This window comes from Tachysurus vachellii, chromosome 14 (assembly GCF_030014155.1).
Source record: "Tachysurus vachellii isolate PV-2020 chromosome 14, HZAU_Pvac_v1, whole genome shotgun sequence".
Lineage (NCBI taxonomy): Eukaryota > Metazoa > Chordata > Actinopteri > Siluriformes > Bagridae > Tachysurus > Tachysurus vachellii.
Window position 1 is genome coordinate 14,768,472 of NC_083473.1, and position 27,500 is coordinate 14,795,971.

At 41.2% G+C, this 27,500-nt stretch overlaps 1 protein-coding gene across 3 annotated transcripts in view; it reads right to left on the bottom strand.

The window, feature by feature from the left end:
• roraa (RAR-related orphan receptor A, paralog a) overlaps positions 1–27,500 on the bottom strand; it is a 251,231-nt gene that overhangs the window by 11,989 nt on the left and 211,742 nt on the right. For all 3 annotated transcript variants that reach the window (XM_060887520.1, XM_060887521.1, XM_060887522.1), the window contains 5 exons: positions 5,978–6,063; positions 4,385–4,526; positions 1,951–2,346; positions 974–1,095; positions 1–30 (listed from right to left, as the gene is read on the bottom strand). The exon at positions 1–30 is cut by the window's left edge and continues 103 nt beyond it. In XM_060887520.1, coding sequence (XP_060743503.1) covers positions 1–30; positions 974–1,095; positions 1,951–2,346; positions 4,385–4,526; positions 5,978–6,063 — 776 coding nt within the window. The remainder of the gene's footprint in view (positions 31–973; positions 1,096–1,950; positions 2,347–4,384; positions 4,527–5,977; positions 6,064–27,500) is intronic.

Sequence of the window (27,500 nt, forward strand, 5' to 3'; positions counted from 1 at the left end):
GGCACACAACTGCCACATGACTTCTCTGGGCTGATGGAACAAAAACAAAAGCTGAAATAAATATGTGACTATCTTCTAAAAGCAATCAGTCTGTTTAAATGGTATTAAATACAAAACTTCTCGGTAAATGACCTGCATTCGATTCTGCTCTAATCGGCATTTGGAGACGTTTGCACATGCGCCATTTTCGGATAGAAATATCTGTTTTTCTAATCAGAAAAGCTTGAGGCAAGAAGAGCTGGAGTGATTAGCTGTGTTAGAAATGTAATCTGTGCTCTGCACTTACTTTTTCATTTTCCTCAAAGAGATGAGATACATTTCAGAATATATTTTCTGAGCTTCCACTTGAATAATACATTTCTACACCGGCTTAATGAGACTATGCTGAGATGAAGGTTTAACTGATGTTTGAGTTTAAATATTGATAATAGTTACAATTTCATACTAATTTAGGAATTTTGTTCTGTGTGATCTAAATAACACCGTTTTAAGAGTTACAAAAACTGCTACTGTTTTTAGATTTAAAACGTCTGTGCTTTCTTGCAATGGGCTGGTAAATAAAATGTGCGCATATCTGTACTGACTCAGATTAGTACAAATATGTGTTAGCACTATATAAATATTAGTAATATAGTGATGTGCCGTTTCGACAGACGGTACGTTACAGCATAAAGACTGTACGCAGCAAACAGACAGATATAGAAGGTGTTTGTCTGAATATATACGAAATATTATTCTGGAGATATTAATTATCAAGTATGATTTATATTTAGTACCACCCACAAAAATCCATAAAAGGTAAAGATCATATATCTGAAAGTGACAACTTTATGGTTAAAGAGCAAGAAAAAGCGAAATTCTGTAGGGATGTAGGTGAAGATAATGGTGGTGTTTATGTGTGTGTGTGTGTGTGTGTGTGTGTGTGTGTGTGTGTGTGTGTGTGTGTGTGTGTGTGTGTGTGTGTGAGTGCTACCTTGTTCTGGTAGCTCTCCATCTCCTCCTGAAGGAAGGCCTGCCAGGTCATCTGCTGCAGCTCCTCTCTCAGATATTGACATGTCTCCATGTGGGACTTGGAGATATTCTGGGCCAGATGCTCTGCAACAGACAAGCAGGACAGCGTCAAAGATTCAGACATGCACCAACACACACACACACACACACACACACACACACACACACACACACACACACACACACACACATTCTATTCTACCTGTCCAAAGACAGAGTGCTTGAGTTCAGTTCACCAGTAACAAGAGGATACTTTCAGATGGCTAAATGTTATTATTGTACACAGAAGTGGAGCTGTTAAATATGATTTAGAAGTTTGTTGACATTTTCCTCTACTCTTGCCAGCATGAAACTCATCATGGAGAAGTAGAATAGCTGTGGTGTGTCAGTGATATGATATAAGGAAGGTAGAATATATGCACATTACCCGCAGAAACAAAGGTCACATTTGCTTTCAATAAAAAAAAAGAGCATAAGAGAAAGGGAAAAAAACACCAGTATAAAAAAATCCAATCATGTTGAAAACACATCTGTTATAAGGAGTCCCAGAGCACATGGGGAACCTAAAAAAAATTATTTCCCTTGGCTCGTGCCCTGCTGGATCCTGATTGGCCCTAATTAATGGAAACTAATTACAAAAAAAGAGGCACTTTTAATGAGTCTCGGAGATGAGTCTCCAACCTTCTGCTATTTTAAGCCACCTTTATGTCATTTGCCCGACGGTTGAGTTCTCCCCCATCTCCTAAACCCCCCGGTGCCCCATCACCCCAGAATGCTGTCTAGTGTATATATGTCCAATTTCTCTGCCACATCTCCTCCTTACACCACGTCTCAGATGTCTTTAGCCTTTCCCTACAGCAACCTAGAATGCATAGATCTCACGACTCTTTAGTATTTTTTCCTTACTGCCTATACATTTAGCACCTCAGCTGTGCTCACCTAGCTCGGCCATGGAGACGGTGGGGGAGGTCTCGCCGTTGCTGAAGGAGCAGTATGGGAAGAAGCCTGAGGCTGGCGTGAAGTCGCAGATTGGCTCGGGCTTGATGCCGTTGATGTCCAGGCCGGACTGGTCGGGTGAGGGCTGGATGTCCAGGTAGAAGCTGCTGACACCCGAGTCAGGCTTGGTGCCGTCAGCTGTGTGGCTGTCCATGTAGCCGCTCAGGTCGTCATGAAGCTCAGTGAGGCCGTTTGCTGAGAGACCGTAAGTGGGTGTGAGTGGCTCGGCCTCACCCGGCTGCTGCTGCTGCTCCCTTTGCTGCTGCTGGAGACGGTGCTTCTGCACCTCAGCGTACAGGCTATCCCGCTGCTTCTTTGACATGCGCCCGAACTTCACCGCTAAAACAAAAGACAAAAATAAAATCTCACGATTTTCATAAAGTTATTAAACCTGACAATACACAACAGTGATCCCCACCCTACTGTAATCATCCTAGAGAATCTCCTTGTCTGGGGGACATGGCCCTTAGACAGTGAGCTTAATGTAGCAGCCAGACCAGTGGGAATGAGTTATCTCCCAGCACATTAGCCGAGTAATGGGTATAAAACACTTTGCCACTTTGACATGTTCACAGCAACTTTCCGCTGTTTTCTAACCTGCCAGACTCAGACAGGGGCAGCAGGCTTGGCCAGAACAACTTGCAGTGAACAAGACAAGGACATGCCTCAGTGTGTACAATACAGCACACAGCAGAACAGTGAATACAGAAGAGCTACTAGCTTTATTCTGCTACAGGATTGGTTTTTAATTCAGTGAGGTATATGTTAGATTATTATTAGAGCGTGGATGGCTCGGAGTAATGCTCTTGTCACCCACACAAATATACATATAACAAGTAGTTGGTTAAATGTTGGGGGTTTGACTGGGAATCCAGCACTGGCAGTAGGTCTGTGAACAGAGAGTGTTGGTCTATTAAAAAAAAAAGAGTAAGATTAAAATAAACAAGTTCATAGATTTCAGTGTGAAAGCTTTTTGCTGTTGGCAGACAGAGAGGAGTAATGAAGGTGTTAATGGTGGGACTGAGTGTAAAATAAAGAGAAGGGAACGCTGGAGTCCAACTCTTACAGAAAAAGAACAAACAACCCAGAGCTGATGTGTCTATGTGTGTGTGCTAGTGGAGAGGCAGATGGGGGCTCGTGTCTGAGTGAACTCAGAAGTCACCTTGCCTGTCCTGGTTGTGTGTGAGAGAGCAGCCCAGCACACTCTGAAGGCCTGGCCTGATTACTGCTTCCTGTTACGGGCCACAGTCACGCAGCCCAGTCAGAAGCCCTACAGGGGGCCTCAACATACACACAAACAAACACACTCACCTGTGTTCCTGTTAATGCTGCTCACCTGCATTGGCTTTAATGAGCCTTTCTAATGACAGTCATTTAATAAAAGCCACTTGCTGTCAAAAATCCTCCGCCTTGCCTGAAGTCCAACATGAGACCTAACTAAGGAAAGCCAGTACTAGGCCATTGATCTTGTCACTGGACTGCAGAGGAGTATTTTCTGTCTTACCACAGCCAGTGCAGGAAACGAAACAAAAGGTCCACGATCACAGCTGTTAAACAGTATTCTTAGACTTAAATGGCTGCATTTTCTTACAAATATCTCAGCCCATTTCATCCAGACATGAAGAAAACTGCACATTTCTTTCTAGACAGACAATGGAGTAAACATTCATTTCACATATCAGCCTCTAAAGGATTAATGGTTTAGGTCTCTTTCCAAACAGGATTCCAAAACTTTGAGAAGGTCGGGAAGGTAAATCCTCAGTGATTGGTCGGAAGTGAAAAATTAAAGGGTGGGGATATATAATATTTGGCAGAAGCTTTGACCTTGCAGCTGGGATGAGACAAACATGCTTGAACAGAGGTTCTGTCTCGGACGCAATGCAACAAAGCTATTAGTAAGATACTTTTCCAAGAAGCAGTATTTTAAGAAGTATTTTATTGGGCAAGCAGCAAAACATGTAACTAAACACTTTAGTGTTTCATTTTTCTATATATATGTAATCCAATAAGGTGCAGGTTCCCATCTCTGGTCATGTGTTCTGATCATTAGTATATAACTGCTTCCTTTATTCAACTATTAAGCTGACTGTCTGCTCAGTGTTTACTACTCTACTCCCTCACTCCCGTGATTGCCAGACAGTCTTCAAATAACTAAGCAAATCTTACTGTTTGTGATTAACCAAGAAGGTTCCAGGAGCTCAGAAACACTTCTGATGGTGAGCCCTAAGCAAGATCATTCACTGTAGGTTGTCTAAAGCTCAGAATTCCATTCCATGTATTTCTAGAGCTTGTGTTGGCAAAGCCCTGAAGCCCCTCGTGCAGAAAGGGGGCTGTTGTTCCCTGGTGAACACTAGACCAGGATCAGCAGCACACTCACCGTCCCGTGACATGCCCACGGCCAGACACTTCTGCAGCCTGCAGTGCTGGCAGCGGTTTCGGCTGGTGCGGTCGATCAGGCAGTTCTTTTGACGTGGGCACGAATATGCCGCATTGCTCTGCTGACTCCTCCTGAAGAAACCCTGCATGAATGAGACAGACAGACAGAGTCAAAGAGAGAGAGATTGATAGAGGTGGATGTTTTAAAGAGCTCCATAATTTACAACAAAATGCTCATATAAACAAATTAAACCTTATATATTTGAAGGGAAAACAACACAAAAGCAGGAACTGTGGATGAAGCCATAACCATATACGCAAAGGTTATAGATAAGATCGCTCCCAGCTCATCACACATACGAGATCCTTTATGAGGAAAGGCATGACGGCTTAACGAATAGCCGTTGCGCACAGACGCTCTTTAACGAAAGACGGTGATATAAAGCCGCTTAGCTAATCTTCAAGTGTTTGACTGTAAATAAGGGTGAGTTTGGCTGTGGTTATTAGTTAAATAACAGATTTCAAAAGCAGTGGGAGAGAGAGAGAGAGAGAGAGCATGCAGTCACACTGAGTTGATACCTCATCCCTTTCACTTAATGAATTGATTCCAGCACACCATTAACATACCCCACTCCACTGCTCGATACACATATGTCTTAATTAGTTGCTCATTGGCTGTTTAATTACAAGAAAACAGCTGACAGCTGCCAAGTTGCTTTCTAATGGCAGCCATTATGAAAGCGGGGTAGGACTGCTGGTGACAAGCAGCGCTCCTTTATAATGCTATGATTTATGGGCCAGAGCGGTGTGCTCGCACATATCATTAAATGCCTCTCTGCCTGAAGTAATTAGCAATCATTAAAGATACATTTCAGCAGTTTATTCTTCAGGCCTGTACAAATTTTTTTCTGTTCTGTTTTTTTTTTTTTCCTTCTTTCCTTTCCTCCCACTGTATTGTGAGTGAGCGATGTGCTGAACACAGAGTCTGCCTTTTATTCAAAAATAGAGTCGGATCGCAGAGTTGGTTCATTTCTGCTATCCTGTGCAGTGCTTGCCTGGAGTGTAGTAACAAACAAGAACAATACTAACAGAAGACATATACAGTAAGCATATTATTCCTCCTGCTGAGTGGATGGCATATTTAAAACAAACACTACTAGGGTAGATTCAGGTTTACAAAAATAAAGCAACAGCAAAAGAGCTAACTATGTGGTATACTTCAAAGCACTGCACCTTTGACAGTTTTATTTCTGAAGCAGGCAGTAACTGCAGAGCCAAAGTCATAAAAAATCTGTCGGAGACTGCAGAAAGAAAATAAGTCGCAGGAGTCACTTTGTCCTAATAATGACAGAGTGCAGCTCATCCAAGCCTACTGTGTCATATTAATGATGATGAACACACTGATGTTTAGACCTTCAGTACCTTCATTTAGTCGTCCTATTCAAGCGTATATTTAAATATTGTTTTCAAAACACAAAGCTTATACCCGCCCACACACACACACGCACAAACACAAACACAAACACACACACAAACACTATTTTGTGTACAGGCACATGTGTAAGCGCACACAGACATTTGTTTGGTTGCTTACCTTACAGCCCTCACATGTTATCACACCATAATGGATGCCTGATGATTTGTCTCCACAGATCTTGCAGGGAATAATTTCAATTTGAGCTACGGAGAAGAAAGAGAAAGAGAAAAGAAACAGTCAGGATTTTCTTGGCTGTCACCAGGCACAGCACGACACCTCCGCCACGGCTGTGTGTCGCTACATGAAACAGCGCGGAGCTTCAAACAAATCTGTTCCCTGCCACACAGCGACAGATAAAACTACACAGTTTTACAGAGGAGACCATCTTAACTCTGAATACAACCCCCTGCAAACCATTGCAACAACACTGTCAGTTCAAACTACACAAAAGAAAAACACACACGCACATGCACACGCACAAACACACACATACACAAATCATACTACTCCAGCAGACCCTTCAGGGAGCAATAAGAGGCTAACTGTTTGACAAGGAGCACCTCCAATGTACAGAACTGGACTTATTTCAGAAGTGAAACAGCAGCTCCTGTGCGCTAAAACCCCAGCGGTGTCTTTTACGCCCAGCAAGAGGTAGACTACAAAAACCAGTGCGAAGACGATGAAGATATCAGGGTCGGCAGCAACAACATGTTTATGTTGTATATAATATAACGTATAACATACACTGAGCACCTGTCATAATATATATAATGACAGAACTGTTGGATTATGTTTCAACTCATGTATTAAACAAAGCATCTATTTCCTATAGTATAAGCGTGTGTTAAGTAGCACCTTACTCCATTTCTCTCATCATTTAGATACTAAGCCTTGGTGCTGTAAGCCATTGTGTAAGCCGAGGGAAAGCCCATCATGTGATTTCATAAGTGCACTTAAAATGATCTACTAGGGATGAAATTAAGTATGAATACGTATTCATAATAAACAGACAGAGACTAAATAGATAGAAATATAGATACAAACAGAACCAGCACTATTCAGGGTCACAATGGTTTAAATGGATCTTTGCTTGTATTTAAGAAAAACGCGATTAAACCAACTACATTCTGTTAAAACAACAACAAAAAAGAAATAAATATTTTGTGGGTAAGAACAAACAAGAACAATAACTCCATTGTGAACACGAGTGAAGCAGCTGAGGATGAGGAACTATCCAGAATTCACACACCATGCTGATGGTGCTGACATTTCTACCTCTGAGGTTTTTTCCTCTCATCATTGAAGGGTTCACATTTAATATAAAGGGCTTACATCTGAATAAAGATTTTTTTTCATTTCAGCACTAAATACATAGAGATACAGAGAGTGTCATTACAGTAAACTACACTACGCTTTCAGACATGGCAGACAAAGTACTCTCTAAATAGTAAACTGTAAATCGAGTTAGAAAATGAAAATGTATGTAAATATGCCAAATTCCGTGTCTAGCCAACTATAACCTAATCACTTTATTTCTATTTGACAGAAACCGCTCCGTTCAGAGTTTCTACAAATCGTCCTTTAGCTCCCTGCAGTCAGCCCTGCAAACGGCGGCTTTATAATTACTCTGGAGGACCTTTTCTGAATATAATTGCTGGAAATTCATTTACTTACAAAGCATTTGCCTCTGCTGCAGCCATGAGAACCTGTTATCAGATGCCTGAGAACTATCTGCATAATGTCACAGCCTCACAATGCACCCAGGGGGCAGGAATCTTTGTCTCTCATTTTGAACAGCAGATCCCATAACCTCTAATCTCAACCAGTGAGCAGTGTCTCTGTGAACAGGGTCCCAGCCAACACTTCAGTCAGCACAGCACAGGCTACATGCTGACAGCAGCTATGCCGGCTCTCTGGAGAAGTGGCAGTGTAGTCGTTATCAACTATTGTTACACTACAGTATAGCCGGATCACTTAAGAATGAGAGATAGGTCTGTAATAAAAATTTTAATAAAGACAAATAATTATCTGCATGTTTTTTTTTTTCTTTTGTGCTGCCTCGGTGCGGCGGACGCTCGCCGTGCAGGCACAGTACTCGATTGTTTGTTTTTATGTTCTCCCGCCATGAGCATTAGAGTGCCAGCGTGTTCCTGCTCCTTTAGCATTTTCAGCCTCATTACTTACATAATTTGTTCTGACATGCACTTAGAACAACTGAGGCGTGCAGTAATTAAGGCTGGCTGTGGTCGAGGTCCGGGAAAAGCGCAGCACTAATGAGCTCCAACCAGCAGGTGGCAGTGGAGCGCTGTTCCTCCTTTCTCCTCCCATCCTCCACTCACCTCCACAAGACTGGCATCATAGTCAAGGCTGTGTGTGCCAGGCTGAAGGGAGAAGGCTGCTGGCTTTCCTCTTTCTCCCCAGGCACTGCTCAAAGGGCCCTCCATCTTAGCAGCTTTAGAGGTGGGCAATCGAGCTAACTGAGAGTTGCACATTGGACTAGGGCAGAGGAGATGAGGCAGACACAGCGTGTGTGCTAGGCGCTGGCTTGGGCATGACTCAGTGCCCAGTGTGAAAGATACAGTAAGAAGGGGCCCTGGGAGCAAACACTCACAATGCCTTGCTCTCAGCAGTACCCTTTCTCCAGGCCTCCACATGAAACACTCACAGAGCTCTTTGTGAACGGCCTGGCTCACACTGGGGGCTCCTGGACTCGCTCGCTGCTTCTTTTGTTTAGGGAGAGAGAGCTAAACCCAAGCCCAAAAATCTTCACTGGGAGTACTTTGATAGAGAGCTTTAACAAATTCACACAGAGGTTATCACTGAGACAGAGAGAGAGAGAGAGAGAGAGAGAGAGAGAGAGAGAGAGAGAGAGAGAGAGAGAGAGAGAGAGAGAGAGAGAGAGAGAGAGAGAGAGAGAGAGAGAGAGAGAGAGAGAGAGAGAGAGAGAGAGAGAGAGACAGAGGGAGAGCGAGAGAGACTGAGAGAGAGAGAGAGAGAGAGAGAGACAGAGGGAGAGAGACTACTGTGGATTTACAAGTCAATATCTATTGACATGAGGTCCAGCATTAGTAGACAGAGTGAGTCAGAGACGGATTGGTCTGACGGTACCAGAATATTAGGAGAAGCGACACGCACAAACAAAAAGGTTTTTTGGGGGTATAATGAATGTCAGGCACAGTCTAGACAATGTCTGTGTTGTTCATTGCTTCTTTAAGTTTATAAGTGAACGTCATTTCTAAAGAAGTGGTTTATGAATCATGTTCTGAAATGACTTTGATGCTCTTTCATAAGTGATTAATGTTTTATTAGTGATCTTGGATTTTCCCCTTTGTAAAGCAGAGCGATAACAGACATACACTATAATATACAGTACATACACTAATATACAGTACATACACTAATGTACAGTGCATACACTAATGTACAGTACATACACTATAATATACAGTACATACACTAATGTACAGTGCATACACTAATGTACAGTACATACACTATAATATACAGTACATACACTAATGTACAGTACATACAAAATGATGTACAGTACATACACTAATATACAGTACATACACTATGATGTACAGTAAATACACTAATATACAGTACATACACTAATGTACAGTACATACACTAATGTACAGTACATACACTATGATGTACAGTACATACACTAATGTACAGTACATACACTATGATGTACAGTGCATACACTATAATATACAGTACATACACTAATGTACAGTACATACACTATGATGTACAGTACATACACTAATATACAGTACATACACTATGATGTACAGTACATACACTATAATATACAGTACATACACTAATGTACAGTACATACACTAATATACAGTACATACACTATAATATACAGTACATACACTAATGTACAGTACATACACTATGATGTACAGTACATACACTAATGTACAGTATATACACTATGATGTACAGTACATACACTATGATGTACAGTACATACACTATAATATACAGTACATACACTAATGTACAGTGCATACACTATAATATACAGTACATACACTAATGTACAGTACATACACTATAATATACAGTACATACACTAATGTACAGTACATACACTATAATATACAGTACATACACTAATGTACAGTACATACACTATAATATACAGTACATACACTAATGTACAGTACATACACTAATGTACAGTACATACACTAATGTACAGTGCATACACTATAATATACAGTACATACACTAATGTACAGTACATACACTATAATATACAGTACATACACTAATGTACAGTACATACACTAATGTACAGTACATACACTAATGTACAGTACATACACTAATGTACAGTACATACACTATGATGTACAGTACATACACTATAATATACAGTACATACACTAATGTACAGTACATACACTATGATGTACAGTACGTACACTATGATGTACAGTAAGCAGTTCGCTGAGGCATGTCGTCATATATGTCCTGTTTCAGAGATGAATTAAATGAATGAATTGAAATGCTTGTTTTTTTTATGTTTATTTAAAGCAAACATTAGCTATGGATTTACCAGGAATTTACACACTTACAAAAGCAGCTAGTAAAACTATGTAACTCGTTGGTTAGAGAGGGAGAGAGAGGGAGACCTTGAAGCCCACTGTGTGTATTTAAAGAGAAAGAGTGCTTGGTGTGTATTCAGAGAGAACATCTTTACAGCGAGATGCTGATTGAGAGCTCTGTTGTAACTCCCTGGAGCTCAGTTCAAGGTCAGTGAGTCAGAGGCGACAGGGATGCAGAGGAGAGGGTGATGTGTCATGTCGCTCTCATTCTCTCTGGCCCTGTCTGTTTCTTTCCCTCTCCCTCGCTCATCCTCTTCTTCCCTCCCTGCCCCCTCCGTCTGGCTGTCTGTTTCCCTCCACCTCTTCCTCCCTCCCTCCCCCACCTCTCTCTCTCTCTTTCTCTCTCTCTCTCTCTCTCTGCCCTCAGATCAAGGCCTATGTGAGCAAATCCTCTCCAGTGGCTTACAGCAGACCCTCCATTCCCACTATCATCAAACACAATTGTCACTTGTGCACCAAAAGGCCATTGTAATTGGTTGAAACACGTCGTTCATGCGCATAAATTCCAGTATTTCATAGCATAATTTTGCCGGCAATAGAGCGCCTCGTTCGAGATTGGTTGTCTGAGCTGGGCCGAGAGCATGAAACACTGCAATTATGAGCAGAACATTTTCTCTCTAGTCAAGCCAGACTTCCTGCACTGAAAAAGAACAAATGAAGACAGTGAAGTCAGTTAAGGGAAAAAAAGACACTTCATCAAAAACGGAGACAAAGATCATTACAGCGTAACGCATGCTAACAGCTCGGCGCTAGCCTGTCACAGGCGCGCTATTCTTTCAGCACATTAGTGCTGACATCAGCATAAAAAAGGCACTTGTTTTGCGAGCTGAGCCGCTTTGCCACGGAGCCCCTTTAATGCGCTCTCGCCTCATTTGTACCTGAAGAGCGTCATTCAGGAGAGAGGCAAAAGTGGGATGTTGACACAATATATTGAAGGCGTGTGAAATATTCAGAGACTTTGGCTCACTAATGGAGGAAGTGCTCCGTACCAGCTTCATCTCTCTCTCTCTTTCTCTCTCTCTCTCTCACACACACACACACACACACACACACACTATGTCTTCGTATTAAGCAGCTTCTGCAGTTTAAGGGAGCTGCTTGCAGATTCTCAGCTCATATCAGCGTTTTTATTTGTCACATAATAACAGCTAGTTGCAGAGCTCAATGAGGAACTTTTTACAAAACACTTTTTGGTTTTCCCATACTGCGCACAAACTGATTTTAACTGCCAAAAATTGTCCCAATCTGGCAGTGGAGGACAGACCGGCATGCATTCCTCCAGCCCTGAGATTAACCCATTAGGTCACGCTGGGTTAAAGACAACAAGATGAAGACCAAACCTCTTTCCAGAGATGCTCCAGGCTGATGATTTAAATAAATGTTTATTCTACAAGGCAACAAGCAATGTGGTTGCTAATGTGGGTGTGTGTTGACAGCTGTCAGTGACCAGGTGACGTAAGCCAGCGTGCACATGTCAGAGGCTTATGTAAGCGATTGGACAGTAATGCTGGAACTGTGTCCAGCGCGGCATTACAGCCAGATTAACAAAGGGTCTTCCAGCTCCAAACGAACAAATGGCGGCTTGATCGAGTGCCACTTAGAAAGATTTCACCATATTCCCATCTATCTCAGAAACAGGACGTACTAAATGGAATAAATGACTAAATTATATTACGGATGAAATAAAAACATGATGAAGAATACCGATACAGGAAATGAATCAACAACGAAGAGGATGATGCTGTTGCCAACACAATGCTGATTCTTTTCTTTCAACACATGCCAGTGTTTTAGTCCTTTAGTCCTCTTACGCACCAGCACGTGAAAGAGAAATATATGTGTTCACAGTTGTATATAAAGATAAAGAACGTTCCTGTTATCACTTACATCACTGCAACTATAAACACTCACTTATTCACCTTTCTTCTCTCTTTAGAATGTAATAAATGTTTCAGAGAAGCCAGAAACGTCAAAGCCATCTGATTTACTGACTATTACAAAGCTTGTTTTTTCAATAAACGGTAAATAAATTATTACATTATTATAAATCGGTGATGGTCTTAAAGCTGAAACTAACAACAGATCTGTTCTAGAATATTCCGAAACACCTTTTGACGATGAAGGAGCAGTGATAATGCTATAAACAGTATTAGAACACATATTCTAGGTTATGTGATTATAGACTGATAGACTGAGACTGATAGAAAGTAAAAATGAACAATAATAATGAAATGAGATACTCTGTGATTCTATCGACCCACTCTTATGGACGGAGGGATGGACAGACAGATGGAAATGGCTTCTTCTTTTTCTTTTTGCATCGGGGTCAGGCTGTAATGTAACAGAACAGAGCAGGCTCTCTTTCTTCATTCCCCTTCGAGCATTAGAGGGAAGGTTATTTGAATGTCAGTGGCGGAGGACAGCAGTGGCACACAGGCACAGACGGAATAGCATAAATGTGTAATTTGTTTGGGGATTGTAGCTTGTTGGCATATTACCATGAGACCCAACAGACAGTGTGCTCTTCATTTGAGCTGTGAGACATCACACACACACGCACACACACACACACACGGGCACGCACACACGTTTGTCTCATTCCATAGTAAATGTCCAAAAGTCAAAAATGGAAATGTTCATGTTGAGAAATAGAAAACAAACCATCTGAGATGAAAGATCCATGAAGATTTTAAATAAGCTGTCTGGGTTATTTTGTCTGTGTTTTTGTTAAATTCTTTACTTGTAATCATGGTCATCTGCTCATCTGCTCTGATCCGCAAGAGACATGAACAGATCTGAGAGGCAGTGAGGCTGACGAAAGAGAGAGGGAGAGAGAGAGGGAGAGAGAGAGAGAGAGAGAGTAAGGGAGAGAGTGAGAGAGATCAAACACTCTTCACTCGTGGGCTTTTCCTATAAAGGCTGAAGTGGCTGTGTAACTCCACTCTGGCTGCCTGCCTTTGGGCTGCTTTCAGCAGGGAACTTGTGTACATCTGTGTTTGTTTGCACATAATGCCATTAATTTTTCACCCCACCCCCCACCCGCACCCCCCAACACACACACACGCATGCACACACACGCACGCACACACACACGCACGCTTGCACGCACACACACACGCACGCGCGCACACACACACACACACACACACACAATGTTTCTGTGGAAGCTGCAGCCTGGGTTTCTCTCTTTCACTGGATGCACTTGTGTCTCTCAAGTGTACTGAAACTTCGGTGACTCCTATTGTGTCAGTTAACGGAGGAAGAATAATGTGGGCACTCGTACTGCTGTGGCAAAGATTGACAAGCTTTCCAGATGCAAGTGTGAGTGTCTGTGTGCGCGAGTGTGTGTGTGTGTGTGTGTGTGTGTGTGTGTGCACTCAGGGGAAAAGAGGGGGAAAAAGTATGCAGGGGAGCATGTGTGCTGCGTTCAGTGCCCCAACACCCCACCTGAGCTCTTTCTATGTCTCTGATCAATGATAGGTGAAGCACAGTCTTTAGATGTGGGGACTCCCGTGTCACAGGAAGGACGCGTCTCACCATGTCACTGCACACTCTACTCCCAAAGGAGCAAAACAGCACGAGAGAGAGAGAGACAGAGAGAGAGAGGATGGAATACATTGCATTGTGCCTAAACCCTGTGCTTTTCCAACAAACATAAATCAAATGCGTTAGATAGAAGGAACTACACAGGTCGTAAGCTTAACGCAAGCATAAATATTTATAGTAGATCGATAAGTCAAGCTGAAGCCTGAGGAACCACACTTGATATGTCAATCATTTTGGGCATCTAAATTTGTCGTTTGCTCTGCTTTTTTTGTTTTCTAGAACAGAATAAAGAATTAAAAGCTGTTGGTGGAGTGGAACCTTTCTGCATTCCACCGTCTGCTATTTTTGGTTATGGACGGCACACGCGAGACGAGGCTTGACGGCGCACTCCGCTGAGGCTGGGACTCACTGAAGCCTAAACATCAGAGGGCTTTTTGATTGGCTGCTGCAGGAGCAGCGCTGTTGCAGGTTCTCTTCTAGGTTTTCAGAAAGTAAGACCTTAATCCAGAGTCATGATGTCTCTTACAAGCGGTACAGTAATAATAATAATAATAATAATAATAATAATAATAATAATAATAATAATAATAATAATTGTATTTTTGATGTATTGTATTTGTTGAATACATATTTTGTGATATGAATTTTTTTACTGCACACAATCTTGAAACATTCCCCAAAAGCTTTCAGTCGCAGCAAAAAAACAATCGGAGCCATTTCAACCCCACACGCTGAAGCAGCTCTAAGCCTCAAGTGAGAGCGCCATCCCTTTAGTTAAACAGTGACTCAGTCCTCACAGGCCCTGCAGGCGAGCCAGTCCCATGTGTCGGATAACAAAGAAGTGGGTGAAAGAATATATATGATGAAAGCTTCAAACCAGGCCTGCACAATTACACCGAGAAAACCTTTACACAACAACAAAGCAGTGTGTTCCTGCACGCAGGGGAATTCTCACTCATTCTCTCTCAGCAAGCAGCGCTGATGCTTTACGCCTGTAATTGCTGCATTAATATGCTTTTCTGCAGGAGCCCTCGCTGCCGCTGCTGCTTTGTTGAATCTGAGCGGCGTTCTAGCACTCAGCTGGACTGCCACACGGCTGCACCTCCCGATCACAGGGTAGCGAGCGGTGTGGGAGCAGACGAGATGTGCCAGATGATCTTTTACAACTGACAGAAATTGTGAAGTAACAGACACAACAAGCCTCTCGGTGAAGTTTACTCGAACCTCTACTTACACTTAAACCCACACATACCTCACCTTAACCACAGCAGAAAATATTTTCAATAAAGAAAACCAAAAAAACAAGAGTGAAGTATTAAAAACATAACTAACCAAAGCTTTCATGGTATCATCAAGTCAAGAATTCCGTACATCAGGGTTTCGCTGCAGCCAGGAACACCTTTAATTATTATTGTGACTGAATAAGTAAATAAATGAATAAATAAATAAATAAACAAACAAACAACATATTTTTATGTAGATGCATTTAATAACTCAAAAACAAACAAAAACAAAAAAAAAAACAGATACAGTAAACAGTTTATCGCCACCAACTAGGCCTTACTAAAGGAACTTAACACCACAGTAAGAAAATATAAATAAATAATAAGAAGAAAATCCCCAGAGCCGACTTGAAGAATTGCATTGCGTTCTGAGTAAATTTAGTCATCAGTAAGTGATAAATACATGGCACTCGGCCATCAACACACACAGCATTCGTGCAGCGAGTTTAGAAAGCACCACCAGTACATACGTGTGGACGTGTGTGTGTGTGTGAGAACTCTCAAACCCCTACACACCCATCCTGAAGCTGACTGAGCCCAGCCCAGAAGGAAGCTCTTCTCTAAGTCTCCAGTGTTTTGTGTGTGTGTGTGTGTGTGTGTGTGTGTGGTGAAGTGAACATCCGAACTGCAGCTGGGTTTCCTATCAACACTAATCTATTAACACAGTCAGCATGAGAATGCAGCTCATATGCACTGAATATAAAACAAATATAAATTATACAATTATACAAATATAGTAATATTATTATAACTATGAACCAGAGATAATAACAATAGCGATTAACATCAACAATTATAATTCATTCATCTTCTACCGCTTATCCGAACTACCTCGGGTCACGGGGAGCCTGTGCCTATCTCACCCTGGACGGAGTGCCAACCCATTGTAGGGCACACACACACACACACACACACTCTCATTCACGCAATCACACACTACAGACAATTTTCCAGAGATGGCAATCAACCTACCATGCGTGTCTTTGGACCGGGAGAGGAAACCGGAGTACCTGGAGGAAACCCTCGAGGCACGGGGAGAACATGCAAACTACACACACACAAGGCGGAGGCGGGAATCGAACCCCCAACCCTGGAGGTGTGAGGCGAACGTGCTAACCACTAAGCCACCGTGCCCCCTATTATTATTATTATTATTATTATTATTGCACATTATACTGTTATAATTGTCCCAGCTAAATAATTGTATCTAAAAAATATTTAATATGTAATATAGTAACTTGTTCAATACGTCATTGAATTTCATTATATACTATTTCTATAAAATCATTTCCTATCCTGTCTACTTTTCTATACTTCTGCTCTGGGCTGAATGATACTGACTCTGACGTTAAGCAGCTGGCATTAAATCATTTCCAAGTGTACAATAGCCATGTGGTATTGAGCAATGCAGTGTGTGCATGGAATGTATGTATGGACATCTCCTGAACATCTGCTTTTTTTTTTAAATCACACTCCATTTCTCTGCACTAGGCCTGTTATTATGCACCGACTCTAGGCATATAGACACATAACACAGGATCATGTCCGTGTCGAACACATGGTTTCCTGTTCACCCCCTACTCTTAACTCAGGCCTGTGCAAAACTATTCTTGGCGCCTTGTTATTTATAGAGTTCCAGTGTGGCTATATTTATATATATATATATATATATATATATGTATATATGTATATATATATATGTATATATGAGAAGTATGCTGAGACTCACACAATGTAATCATTTTGGATTTTTTAACACAAACATCAACAACAACATAAAAAACATCAATACAGTACGGGGTGCATCCATATAAACAGCAGAGCTAGTCATCCTATATGGCCAGGGCTTCTGCTGTCTATTATTACCTGGCTATTAGAATAAAATAAAACAGAACCACAGTCTTAGACAAAATTAGTTTCACAGGTCTACTGTTTTCTATTTGAGCCCATTTTTGATCAAAAGTTTTGGTTCACCCTGAATAAATATAATAATAAGTGGCATTTGTTTAATGTTAGCTAAATCATAGATTTATCAATCAAAGAGCAAAATTCAGTCAATTGCTGTTTTGCACAATTCATTACAATACCTAATATAATTGCTGCTATTATATTAAGTGTTCATTTCAGTATTTTAGCACATGTACTGTAGAATATACAGTGTGTACTCTGGTCAGTGCTGCTTTGGTGTATTGTCTTTGGTGTATTGTCTTGTAGTGTTTTGTATCGTTTGTCTTCACTGTCTTTTGTGTTGCAATGTTTGCACCAGGTTGCACAGATGCACTTTATGTGGCTAGGATTACTTACTTACTTAAGTCCTCAGTTCTATGTTGTTCTATGTAGCTCTGTCTTTGTTCTATGTAGCACCATGGCCCTGTAGCACCTTTGTCTCATTTCGCTGTGTACTGCGTCAGCTATATATGGTTAAAATGACAATAAAAGCTATCATTCTGTCAGATACATATGTTGATTGGCTCATGTGCAGTTTTTACAGACAACTGTTTTTTTTGCCATATTAGTGAAATAATAACTCATAAAGCATTGAAAATAATGTTATGAACAGTTATGAACAAATCTGCCAGTTATTCATCACAGAGAATAAATAGCTCCCTACACTGACAACCAGTGATATATGTAGCACCGAGTATGTGGTCTTGATTTGCTATGCTTTAACTGAGACTGTTTACATGGTGTTTGGCTTTTGTTTACATGATCAATCTACAGAGTACAGTGTAAAGAGGACAGTAGCTCCTGACCCAGCTGGCCCTGTCTGTCAGCGGCTCGGGGCGTTAATGAATGTGTCGCCCTGCTAAGCCTCATATCGGTTTGCCTGAAGAGCGCGAGTGTTGTGAACTCTAATGTCAAATCAGAACAAAGGGAAAGAAACGGAGGCAGTCTATTAAGGAATCTATAAAGATTCTGGTGATACTGTAAAGAATCTTACAGCATCTTGGGAGTTTATAATTCCTCAACAGGCCTGGTAATTCTAGTCCTGAGTATCTTCTCTGTTCTCTCATCAGTGACGGAGCAGAGCAACCAAGGACAGACTAGATGAATGACATCAATGGCTTCAGCAAGACGCTTCCAGAGATGTGTGACTGAGACAAATGGGGCTTGTTACATTAGCGAGCGATACTGAATCCCTTCATCCGCTGATAAAGCCCCGATAGAGCTGTAACCAGACGCACCCAACCTTTCCCCAGATCTGCTGTGTCATGGGACCTCCAAAAGAGAGCATTCTCAGGCATTCAGCTCGGCTGACTGCTATCTCTCTCCTTCCATCTGCTTACACCTTTATGTCTCCCTCACTCTCTCTCTCACTCTCACACACACACACACACACACACACACACACACACACATACACACACACATACACACACACATACACACACACATACACACACACATACACACACACATACATACACACATACATACACACACACATACATACACACACACAAACTCCCTCTCTTTCATTTTCTGACTTTTCTCAAAAAAGCGCTTATGCACTTCCCGTACTCTGACCTATGGATTTCTGTCATGTCTGGCAGACAAATTTTAAAAGAGAGACAGAGCGAGAAACGCAGAGGAAAGAAAGCATGGGACAAATGAAGCTGTAACTCGCACTTGAATTCAATGGAGAGATGAAGGGCTTTCACATTCAGCAACAATGGACTGTGCTAGAAATACTTCGTGGCGGCGAACCACTGAATCGTTTGCTCTTTTTGCGCAGGCAAACAAAGCTGCTGTTATAACAAATGAAGGATAAGTGAATATTCCCCTGATGGAATGCTAACAGTTGAGTTAACATATTACTCCAGTGCCTTTGCTATTAGTTCACCTGAATTTCCTGTATAGTGTAGCACTGATTTTGAGAAAAGAAAGAAAAGCAGCAGTGAGATAAAAAAGAAATACACTTTTGCATTTCTCAGAACGTTTGATTTTGAAACAGGCCGTGCGAGAAGTGGCCTCGGTGCCTCCTGCACCACTGCTTTACACAGCACTGTGAACTCTGGCCTGCTTCCATTCAGCGAGGGAGGATTATGCAGCCAGGCGCAAAGCATTCTTCCTTCGCTTTGCAGGGTTGCAAGACGAGGTCACTAAGTGCATGTGTACGTGTGTGTGCGTGTGTGTGTGTGTTTGTGTGTGTGTTTGTGCATGTGTTTTTTGTTTGTCGTATATGTCGGCGTTATTATGTCTGTGCTGTGTGCATTCGTGAGTTGAGCCAATGCTTTTGGTTGAACCAACCTCAGCGCCACGCTATCAGTAAGATGGAGCTTTAATCCTGGCCATACAAAAGCAGCAGTGAGATTAATGATTACATAAACACATCCCCTAAAGGCTTGAATAATACAGAGCCACAGAGCTGTATTCTGTGAGGAGGGAAAGGTTCTTAGAGTCAGCTGACTGGCGGCAAATCCTAGGAAGTGGTTTGGCATGCTCTCTGTGTTGCCTCATTAATACCAGGAATAAGTAGAAATGAGTCAAATTGGAGCCAAAGCAGCAGTAGATTTTAAACCAGTGCTGAGATGCACAAAGTACACGATTACCTGAGCTCTCAAAGGGAAAACTGTAGGCTTTAAGTTTGGCATACGCTACAAAAACAGTCCAGCTGTGTCATTTTAGATTAGATTAGAAAGACACTTGTTTAGCTGACAAAACTATAACCTTCCTCCATGTCTCTGGTGTCCCAGTAGCACAGAATGCGTACAAGCCTCTTTATCTTTTTTTTTTTTTTTTTTTTATCTCTTAGCTCTGACATTGGGTATTGTCTTCACAAGTCATCTATTCTCGCATCCTCAACTCGTACTCTTTTAGTCAGAAATATCAATCTTTGAAAATATCAGGAGGCCTCTGATCAGCTCAAATATTACTCAACTGGATTCAAAATCACTGTTTCACAGGCTTTTCTACCTGTCAGATAGTTTTATAGACCACGTTTCTACACTATGCCTAGTTTTGGCGATATTCTTTTATAATTTTATAGAAAATCGAATCATTTATCTATATGGAGGCAGCAGCAGCAGCGTGTTGCAGGAGTTGTAGCATTTTATTACCTATTACGTACCTGCACACTGTTCACTTCTGCACCACTTGGCTGAGAAAGGAAAGGTTGGAGTTTATGTTTTAAAGAAGTGGAAATTGTATGCGGCTGTACTTTTCAGAGGTGTTTTTACCAACTTTACATGTGAAATATGTCGCTTCTTTAATTCGTGGTCTTGTGCATCGGCATTCACTAAATTCCAGGGGTTTTGTTACCACGACGTAAAGTGGGCGGGTTTCCGGAGGTCATTTAAAAACGCCCTCTTTCAAAAAAAAAGAGCATACTACGAAGGACAAAACAGTCATACAGGTTGATTTATTTTAGAAAACAAATAAACTACCAAAAACTACGGTTATGGTTACTTAACCAAGCCAATAAATAATTAAATAAAATATGTATATAGTCCAACTAGGATTAGGGTTAGATTATCAAATAGGCCACGCCTACCCGATGACACAATATCTGTTACGCTGTTCTGAAATCCCTGGAAATAAGTGCATCCCCTTGTGCATCTATGTATTTTGCTAGTTCATTAAGCTCAGGTTCCTTTAGGTTTGGCAGGAGTGTGGTGCATCTCAAACACTGCTGGCTGATGTGAAGACAGACACACACAACAATGTCACTGACTTTCTGTTTCCCAAAGAAATAAGTCAGCGTACTCAATCCAATTACAGCTAAGAAGCTATTTCATTGGGTCTGAAAGATTATACAAGGTTCAAAAAGACCAAGGTAATGGTGAAATTTCCAGGAGCTTTTAAAACAAATTTACTGTCTTTTAGAAAGTGTCAATACACCAAGTGCAGAACTACTGTACACGTATCCAAGATGGACTATTAAAAAAGCCGAAATATTCTGTGCACGTCAATAGCCTGTTCTTCTAAATGCAGCCAGCTCCTGATGCACAGGCTTTTACACTGGAAAGGAACGTTGCAGAATGATGCAGCTGGACTGTGATGATACCAGAAAAACAGAAGAACACACAGTAGACATCAAGTTATAAGATCCAGGGGTGAATGGGCAGCACTGATCATGTTCCTTTCCAGAAAGCCTCTTTTCAGTGTGAGAGCAGGCAAAAGCCCCTGACTAATGAGGGTTGAAGTGAAGGGGCTTTGCTGGACCCCCAGTGGGCGGCACCCCTCCAGGCACATTCATTAGGAGATGAAACAGTGTTTCCTGGGGCGGTACAGGCGTCCGCCCAGTCCGGACATGTTTAATTTAGATGCATGTGAAGAAGGGCCAGATTAGCTCTAAATCTAACCATCAGGGAGGGCAGGGAGAGTCAGCAGGAGGCAGGAGCACAGAGGTGCGTCGAACAACCGAGCTTTAGCACAAAATAAAAAATGTTAATAAGACACAAAACATGTCCAAATAAACACAAATGGGAATTACTGTAATGCAGACCACAATGAGCAACAAGCTTCTCTGTACTCCCTATTATCCTCATAGTTTATTTAACCCTCAGTGGATATTATTTGCTGGGAGATCAAAAATATTTCAAATGAATGCATGCTAAAAGGTCTAAAATATCCACTGCGATCCACAACCTGATTGTACAACGAGTTTTTATTCCAAAAAAACAACAACAATTAAACAACAACTTGTAATTAAATAGAAATGTTGGGAAATACAAGCAATGAAATTAATATTTAAATTAAAAACATCTGTGAACACTTGTTCAGGAAAGGCATTTATTATTATTTATTTATTTATTTATTTATTTATTTATTATTTTTCAAATATCTGAAAAAATATATTGATATATTATTTCTCTCTGTATATTTTTTTCAATAATATATGAATTCAATATCATCAATTCGGTAGCTGATTATAAAGCTTATATAGAGGTATTTTAGTGCAACCTGACTGTACTGTATCACTAATTACCATCCAAATGGTAGTTTTCATCCAAATGCGTTTTCACATCCTGACATCAGAGAAAAGCACTCTACATACACCATGTGTTCTACAGCTAAGACCTTCACAAGTTATCTTGGCAAAACAATTAAAAATGAATTGTTATCATATCGACTAATCCTCTGCCTTTATGGATCCTCTTATTTAATAAGGCTCTCCTTTTCCTCGTTAGATATGTAGAACCAATCTCCTGTAATTAGCAGCTCCTAACCTTTGGGGGGTGTAATCTCTGCTGAATCGTGGATTTGTACATCAAAGCGCACATTCCTCCCGTCTATCCCAATGCTTGAAATTACAGTCGATTTTGAAATGTGCCGTTATTTGTTACAGCTTGGATGCAAACAGCACTTCCCTTTTTTATATATCTGCCAGAATCCCGTGGGTTTGCAGAGTTTACAGAGTTCCTAATCCACTCCAGTACGATCCAAATATAGAGCAAACATTGCATTACCAAAATTCACATACAGGGCCAAGAGCCTTTGTGTGTAAATCAAGTGGAATAGGCTTTTCTTCTTTTCTTTATCATAAAAGATTCGATTAAATACAAACCATAAGAGTGATGCAAATGTTCCGGTGATGGAGGAAAGAAATCAAACGCGCTTCAGATAAAGTGAGTTTGGCTGCCGTGCTAGTTTTCAGCAACTAGCCATTAAGTGAAAGTTAATTAAACAATCGATGCTCTCTGGCTCTGGTGTCTGATTTAACAGCTTGTCCAGTGACGTTGTTAATGGACTGCCGGTGTTGACGTGTAGAAGATTCTAGCGACTGCAGTTCCCTTTTGCTGTCAGGGACTGGGCAAGATACAGCAAGAGATTAAAATGAGGTGAGAATGAGGAATGGTGTATAAAAGGAAAAAAGAGGCAGAAAAATGCTTTCCACTGAGCATTCTAAAGGAGAGAACTCAAAACCTGAATTAGCTTTAAGTAGAAAGTAACAAACGTGGATGAGGCTCTCACTACGGACGAGAGAGCCGACATTCAACACGGGTGTCCAGTACACCACCTCCATCCTCTACAGTCTGTGCAGCGAGACTGGGAGAGATCTGACTGAATTGTGTAGACAGGCAGAAATTCTGAACATAAGGTCCAGAATAAAAAATGACCAGAGAGCTGAATGAAGGTAATGATGACCGGACCGGTTCCCTTCTCGGGAATCAAACCCGGGCCGCAGCAGCGAGAGCACCACTTCAACTACAAATGTAATGATGTTAAAAAAAAATAAAATAAAAAAAATAAATAAAGTATTTTAAATTAAGCAGACACCCTCTCAGGAGCTTAGAACATCCTCATACCATACAGTTACATTAGAGTAGCACAGCTCCTCCTTATCCTGCTCTACTGGCTGGTTACTAAAACTATTTAGGAGTTAGTGCATGAAATCTCACACGCTGCTGCGCTGGTTGCTTTTCAATGTCACCGAATGCAATTGTCCGCGACGGCCTGGATAGAGATTCATAGCGCTGCCATGTCCGTGTCTGCCAGAAGAGAGATTACAGCTGTAGCGACAGCGTCTTCTAAAGTGCTCTACACATATGGGCCATGATGTCAGATTTAGTGTCTGATAGAAACATAACACGAGGAAACTCTGAGCAATGGCAATAACCTTGCATGTACTGTAGCTAAGCTCGTGATTAATGGTCCCGATACCGGGGAGATGCGCTGGGAGCTCTGCAGCCGGCCCCAGAGACGAGCGAGGAAGTCGGCCGCTGCGCTCGTGATCCGCTCCGTAACAAATTACACTGTCTGTGTACGGATTCTGTTGAGTTTCTTAGGGAAGACAGACAAACAGGAGGCTAATGTATAGACAGCATGTCACTCACTCACTCACAAACACACACACACTCATTCATCTTTCACTTCAGAAGCCAAATGATATGTCTAATTTACTGGGAGTCAGGTATTTTTAACTTCTCAAGCTGTCAAATAACAGGGCTCGCCTGTCAGTGCTAGTGTGTGTGCGTGTGTGTGTGTGTGTGTGTGAGAGAGAGAGAGAGAGAGAGAGAGAGACGGTTGCTGAAATGTTTTTGGATTTATAGCTTCTCTTTGAGAGAATTAAAAAAACCCCACATTCCATTAGCCAGCCTGACTGGCAGGTCTTTATTCCTTATCAAAACTAAAAGGTGAGATAAAAAACAAACTGTAAAAGAGAAGGCTGAATGAGAGTTGGTGGGAAATGAAGTCCTTTTCCAGCCACGTGAACTCTGTTTTGACATTTCCTCCTGAATACCACCCCCCCATCACCTGAAAGAAGAGTCTGTTTCTCTCTACGCTGCCTGATAATTAGACAGACTGATGTTTTATGAATGCTTTCTAAATCTTTAGCTGTTCTAATAAGTAAAGAAAGCTGGCTAACTGTCTCAGGGAATCTACTGCTGCGATTTGTCAGTTTCCACAAAGAAGCATCTGATATTACAAACCCAAAGGTGTCAAACCCACACTCTGCACCAACTTCACTAAAGCAAGACCCATGAGGTCCAGGAAATGGTTAAAAACTCTCATTCTCACACCCCCACACACACACACACACACACTCTGGGTATTGCTCTCTCTAAGGTGTACCTGCTGGGTTGTGTATTACTGCAGGTAAATAAAGCTTCACATCGATTTCAACTATAAAATATAAACCATAAAAGTCTCTCTTGAAGGATTGTTGATTGTGATGCACAAAACATCATAATTGCATATGAAAAAGATTTATCCTTATTTTTTTCAAGGGAAATATCATATCTTTCAAATAGGATAGGAATTCTCGAAGGAATCTCCAGCATATGTTTAGTATCACAATACATAAGATTGCTTATAAAATACCAGAATTGCCAAAAACAACAACAAAAACTGATTATTTACAATGTCTACAAAATTCAATTTCCAATGTTTTTATTTTTATTAACTCTTTAATGTTTTAAAAAATATTAAACACTGAAACAATTCTGTAAAAAGTTAACATAAAATAGTTGTTTTGTTTTTTTTAACACTAACACCCAATTAACTGCTTCAGTTTGTAGTGAATAAAAAAAAAAAAAAAAAGATTAATTAATTAATTAAATGCAATCTCAATTTCCCAGAATAAAAATGCATTTATCCATATATTAATTTTTTTTTTTTTTTGTCATATCACTCTGGCCCTAATCGAAATCGAAATATCGTACCAATATTGTTGCAAATTTGTTAAAAACATTTGGAGTAGATCATTATGATCATGGGGGGCGCCTAGCAAACAGTGTGAAGGGGTTTAATAATAACAAATTTTCTAAAAGAGCTAAAATGTGATGACCAGTCTTATGTTTTGTTTGTTTGAAAAGCGACTGAGCTAAAAACAAAGAGCCGTATGTAGCTAAAAGACGTATGGAAAGCTAGTCTGACAAACAAGCATACGATTATCATCCTCTTCTGTCTTGTAGCACATCCAGTCAGCAATATCGCTTCAGGTTTTGACTATGAGATTTGATGTTCTGTTCTTGTGAGGCAAATAAAACATATTCGTGTCTGGCTAGTGTTTTTATTTTCTTCCAACCCGTGTTGTTGTGCTAGCAGAAGGTTGCAGGACAGATTTGCGCTGCATTTTATTTTGCTTGGTTTTGTCACTATTTCCGCATATCTGATTTTTACTGATTCAGAAAAGATCATCTGTCATCGGTGCATGCTAATTAATCCGCCGAGTACACCAGACTGGACCAGCTCGCACCTCAGCCGACGTGTCTAATGAATCAGGTGGCCTGATTTGGAATGAGCAGAGCATGCGATAGTTACCGCATTGATGTGCGTCACAGCAAGTTGAAACATAGCCTAGTGATTATTAACCCTGTTGGCCAACTATAAATAAAAAGCTAACAGCCTGGAACATGAAATGCGTTTGGCCAAGTCACCATGGCTACTGATTGTTCGCAGCTACAGAAATAAAAACAAGCGGATTGTGCTTAGATTTCGCAGATAATTATTTTACAACCACATGTCAATCAAAAGTGCATTTTCTGCAGATTTCTACCTCTGAGTATCATCATGGGTTGATATGAACGTCATCGTGCGGTCATTTTAGGTCTTACGTTCACACACACGCATACAACCCAATATACACAAACAGGAAAGTCCAAACACATGCGCACATGTTCAGCATGCTATTACATAACAGCTTGGTCATGCCTGGAGTTAAACACATGCCTGCTATTCTTGGATATAGAGAGATGGAAATGAATGTGAGTCTCTGCTCTGTAATCGAGAGGCCCAATAATGGATCGTGTAGCAGGAGCAGCTCATCTGATCGCTGTGGAAATCACACGCAGCGCTTGGAACCAGGACACTGATGAGGGCCGGCAAAGAAGAGGCTACTCTGTGCATTGATTAGCAATGGAAAATGACGGTTACAGCTGGGAGTTTGTCCTGTATAGGCGAGCGATAAACACTGCAAACACTGCTGGCCTCGTGACTTTATCTAGTGGCTACAGGGTTTGTTTCTTATGCACGAACGCTGAAACTTTTGCAGACGAGAAAATAGTAACTTTAATCTGATTAAGTGGTAATGCAGATTTACATTACACCTCCGTTCAGTCTTTGTGTACACGTCGTTAAATGAGCCGCATACAATTCGAGCTAGGAATAGTATGAAATCAAAAAGGAAGATTTTTTCAAGCCTTTGCTGCGGTCCGAATCTGAGTGGGATCATTTGCAGTGCCCACGCTGCGTTGGTCTAGTTTCAGACTCACTTGATTCTATGGAACTCTGGTGCATTTGTGTTCATCTTACGTCATTACAAACACGGACGAAGAACACAAGGCTTTTTTTTTTGTTACTATATACAGGCAGGTACTTCATCTCTTCTGTGTCTCACAACATTTCCCTGCCACTCATTCATATTCATCTGAATCATGGCACACTTCCTGTGCAACCGAACTCAGCTCTCCTCCTACATGACCAATTTTTCATGTGAACTGTACCCTGTTTCACACTAAACTGCCAGTGTGAAAGCCTCCTCAGTGCTCACAGTGTGGATACACTGCCATGAATCTTTGTGCATCATGTGTGAAGGACACAGCTAGGAGTTTTCACTGTGCTCTTGTGTCCTTACTCATTAACACTGATACAGAACAGAATCCCTTCCCCAATCCTAATGTTCAGTCTATAAGTGAAAATGCACTGCACCGATGCTCATCCAGCAGCCGTTTAGAGCAACTTCTATCAACGTCCTGCAGTGCATCACAATGCTCAGTGCTCCAAGAGCCT